The sequence below is a fragment of the Hipposideros armiger genome, unplaced genomic scaffold (genome assembly GCF_001890085.2).
Source record: "Hipposideros armiger isolate ML-2016 unplaced genomic scaffold, ASM189008v1 scaffold_32, whole genome shotgun sequence".
In the NCBI taxonomy this organism is placed as follows: Eukaryota; Metazoa; Chordata; class Mammalia; order Chiroptera; family Hipposideridae; genus Hipposideros; species Hipposideros armiger.
Genome location: NW_017731382.1, coordinates 5,272,003 through 5,275,077, shown reverse-complemented (window position 1 = coordinate 5,275,077; position 3,075 = coordinate 5,272,003). Strand labels below are relative to the sequence as shown.

Here is a 3,075-nt window from a genome sequence, read left to right as displayed (position 1 = left end):
GAACACTGCCGGCTCTACTTCGGGGCACTCTTCAAAGCTATCAGCGTCTTTAACAGCAGCCTCAGCCACAGCCAGCCCCCAGAGAGCTTTATCGCCCAGAGCAAGCTGATTATCATGGTGGGGCAGAAGCTGGTGGACACGCTGTGCAAAGAGACCCAGGACAGGGACACACGCAATGAGATCCTTTGCCGCAGCAGTCATCTTTGCAGCCTGCTCAAGAACGTAGCTCTGGCCACCAAGCACGCCGTGCTCGAGTACCCCAGCCCCACAGCGCTGGGGCACCTCCAGGCCGAGGCCCAGAAGCTTGAGCACCACACGCGGCAGTTCAGAGGGATGTTGGAGTGAGCCTCCCTCTCACCCTCCCTCCTATGCAGCTCTCTCCTATGGGAGAGGCCGGCCCGGGCATACGCCGATGGGTGGACATAGCCATGGTGCCAAAGCCGGTATTACCAAGTGCCTAGGCAACCCCAGGACATTGGCTTATCCCGCAAAGCGTCAGAGAAGAGAGTCAGGTGTTAAGTAAGGACCTTGCTTAAGTATTTATCATGTATAAAGTGACATTGTAGAAACCGGTTTTGTCATCGGTTAAATGTGTGCCTGTTTTAAATTCATTCATTCAACACCTATTTATTTATTGCGCGCCTACTATATGTCAAATTCTAGGTGCTGGGCATATAGCAGTAAATGAAACAGAAGTCTTGCCCTCGGGGAGCTTACAATCTAGTGGGAAGACAGACAGACAATAAAGTGATAAATTCATATACAACATATCGGGTGCTAGGGAGAAAAAAAGTAGGATAGGAAGAAGAGAATTATTTTCAAATGATTAATTGCTGTTGCATTGTCTATGTGTTTGCTATTTTATTTTAACCGAGTTAAAGACGCATGTTATATTTGCAATATAACATGTTCCGTTAGGTTCCCTATTAATTTATTTTGTACATTATGGACTCTATGTTGATAAATTCAGTATGCTCCATCAGCAAAGGTTTATACCTCAACAGTCTCAAATCTGTTATCATTTATAATATTATGTAAATATAATCATAGATTGAAGCATCCTTTGTAGCAATCCTCTCTTTGGCAAGTCTTTAATCCGTGTTACCCGGGTTCTGGTACCAAAGCAAAGGTTCCAGTGTTTACTTTTGTTATTCAAATGCTTCTCCTCCAAGTGTGCGGGGCTATGCAGTGGAGGCCAAGTTCTTGTTCGCAAGGCTAGTACCGGAACAGCAGAGCCATCACTCACTCATAGTGGTACAGCCAGGAAGCGTGGTGTGGACAGGATGCCTACTTCTGAGCACAGATCTAGAAGTGGCTCGGGACTCCCCCCTTCTTCAAACCACCTCCTCCTCTTCTCCTGGCAGCCGGGTCTTTAGCTCATGTTGCTATGGTTACATCAACCCTATTTCATTTTAAGTGAAGGTCCCTGTTCCTATGTGTATCTCAGCCACTAAACACCTTTGCCTGGAAATATTTCCAGGCTGGAAGTCCCCTGAAGTGGTACCGNCTAATACTTCTGCTTCATATGCTTTGTCCCTAGAGATGTCTCCTGCTATGAATAAGCCCACATTATAGCCATGACCCAGTTGGGAGCAGATTTAGGTTTTGTGATAGCTTTTCCTTTTTATGGTTGAAGGAGCCCTGGAGATGAACAAATCCATTGAGCCCCAGGGTGTGGACCGTGATCCTGTGACCATTTGGGGAATAACCCTAGGTGCCCAGCAAAGTGATCGTGGGTGGTGCCGGCACGATAGCAAATAGCACGGACTCACGTTCCCTTTGCAATTGACTTTGAATGCTCCTGATTACAACCCAAAGGCCATTTTGGTTTGGAGCTTGTGTATCTTCAACACCTTTTGATGCTTGATGGTCTTTCTTTTCTTTCTTTTTTTTTTTCTTTTAAATCAAAGATGCTACCATTGTGCTTATTTTTATTGGTGACCTTCTCTTGGTGGCAAATGACATTAGTTTTCCATTGACCAACTTAAAAAGTTTCCTTTAAGCTGATATAAGTGAAGGAGTGGATCCATTTAAAGACAACGATGAAGCAAGTTGATGTTAAGAGGAAGGCAGAAAGGGCGGAACTTGTGAAGGCTTGCTTTGAGTAACCGAAGCCTGGAAAGCAGTGAAGCAGCTCAGCTCCCTGGCTGGGGAGTGGGGTGGCCGAGGGAGGGACAGAGATGTCCAATCATGCAGACAAGATCACTTGTCTTCTCAGAGCCAAGCTAGGCTGAGAACCCAGACCCCCCGATACTCAGTTCCCCAAATCTCCAACACCAAACTTTGGGCCTCCAGATTTGCTGAAAGTTGTGTTTTTTTGTCCAACACGAAGTCTGCCTTAGACCAGTACTTCTCACACTGGAGAGTGTATCACAGCCTCCTGTAGGGCTGGCTAACAGCCAGAGGGCTGGGTCTCGCTCCCAGAAGCTCCCAGAGACGCTGATGCAACTGGTCCATGGACCACATTTGGAAAATCACTGCTTCAGACTGTCAGTGCATCTCAGTGGGGGTGCGGCAGCACTGACCACTGGGTGGACAGTTCTCCTGTGTGTGGGGTGGATGTGCAGCAGCCCTGGACCCTGCCCTCTGCCTGCCTGCACTGCTCCCTAGTCAATGTGAACGATAACCACATTCCAACACGCCAGGGTGAGAATCACAGCACATTTCTTATTTGCCTACAGTTGACACTTTCAAGCTAAGATGCCGATATTCCAATATCTAGGTTGCTGCTTCCCGTTTCCCGCTTGTGCTGAACCCTCATGCTCCCTGCCCCCCCAGAGTCCATCTCAACCAACACCCCGATCTTTCCTTCACTTTATCTGTCTGTCTTAGTCTGTTTGGGGCTGCTATAGCAAAGTACCATGGACAGGGTGGCTTAGGAACGGCAGAAATTTATCCTCACGGTTCTGGAGGCTGGAAGTCCAGGTCAGAGTGCCAGCGTGGTCAGGCTCTGGTGACAACTCTCTTCCAGGTTACAGCATGGCTTCTCACCGTGTCCTCACATGGCAGAGAGCAGGGAGAGGAAGCAAGCCCTCACGTGATTCCTGTGAGGGCCCTAATCCCATCCATGGGGGC

The 3,075-nt window shown here is 48.2% G+C and overlaps 1 protein-coding gene across 1 annotated transcript in view; it reads left to right on the top strand.

Moving 5' to 3' along the window:
• The window catches only part of CASS4 (Cas scaffold protein family member 4), a 13,396-nt gene extending 12,167 nt beyond the window's left edge, over positions 1 to 1,229 (top strand). Inside the window, exon 5 of the mRNA XM_019637163.1 lies at positions 7 to 1,229. Within this exon, the coding sequence (XP_019492708.1) occupies positions 7 to 345 (339 nt within the window). The 3' untranslated portion in view covers positions 346 to 1,229. The remainder of the gene's footprint in view (positions 1 to 6) is intronic.
• Positions 1,230 to 3,075: the final 1,846 nt, after the last annotated feature.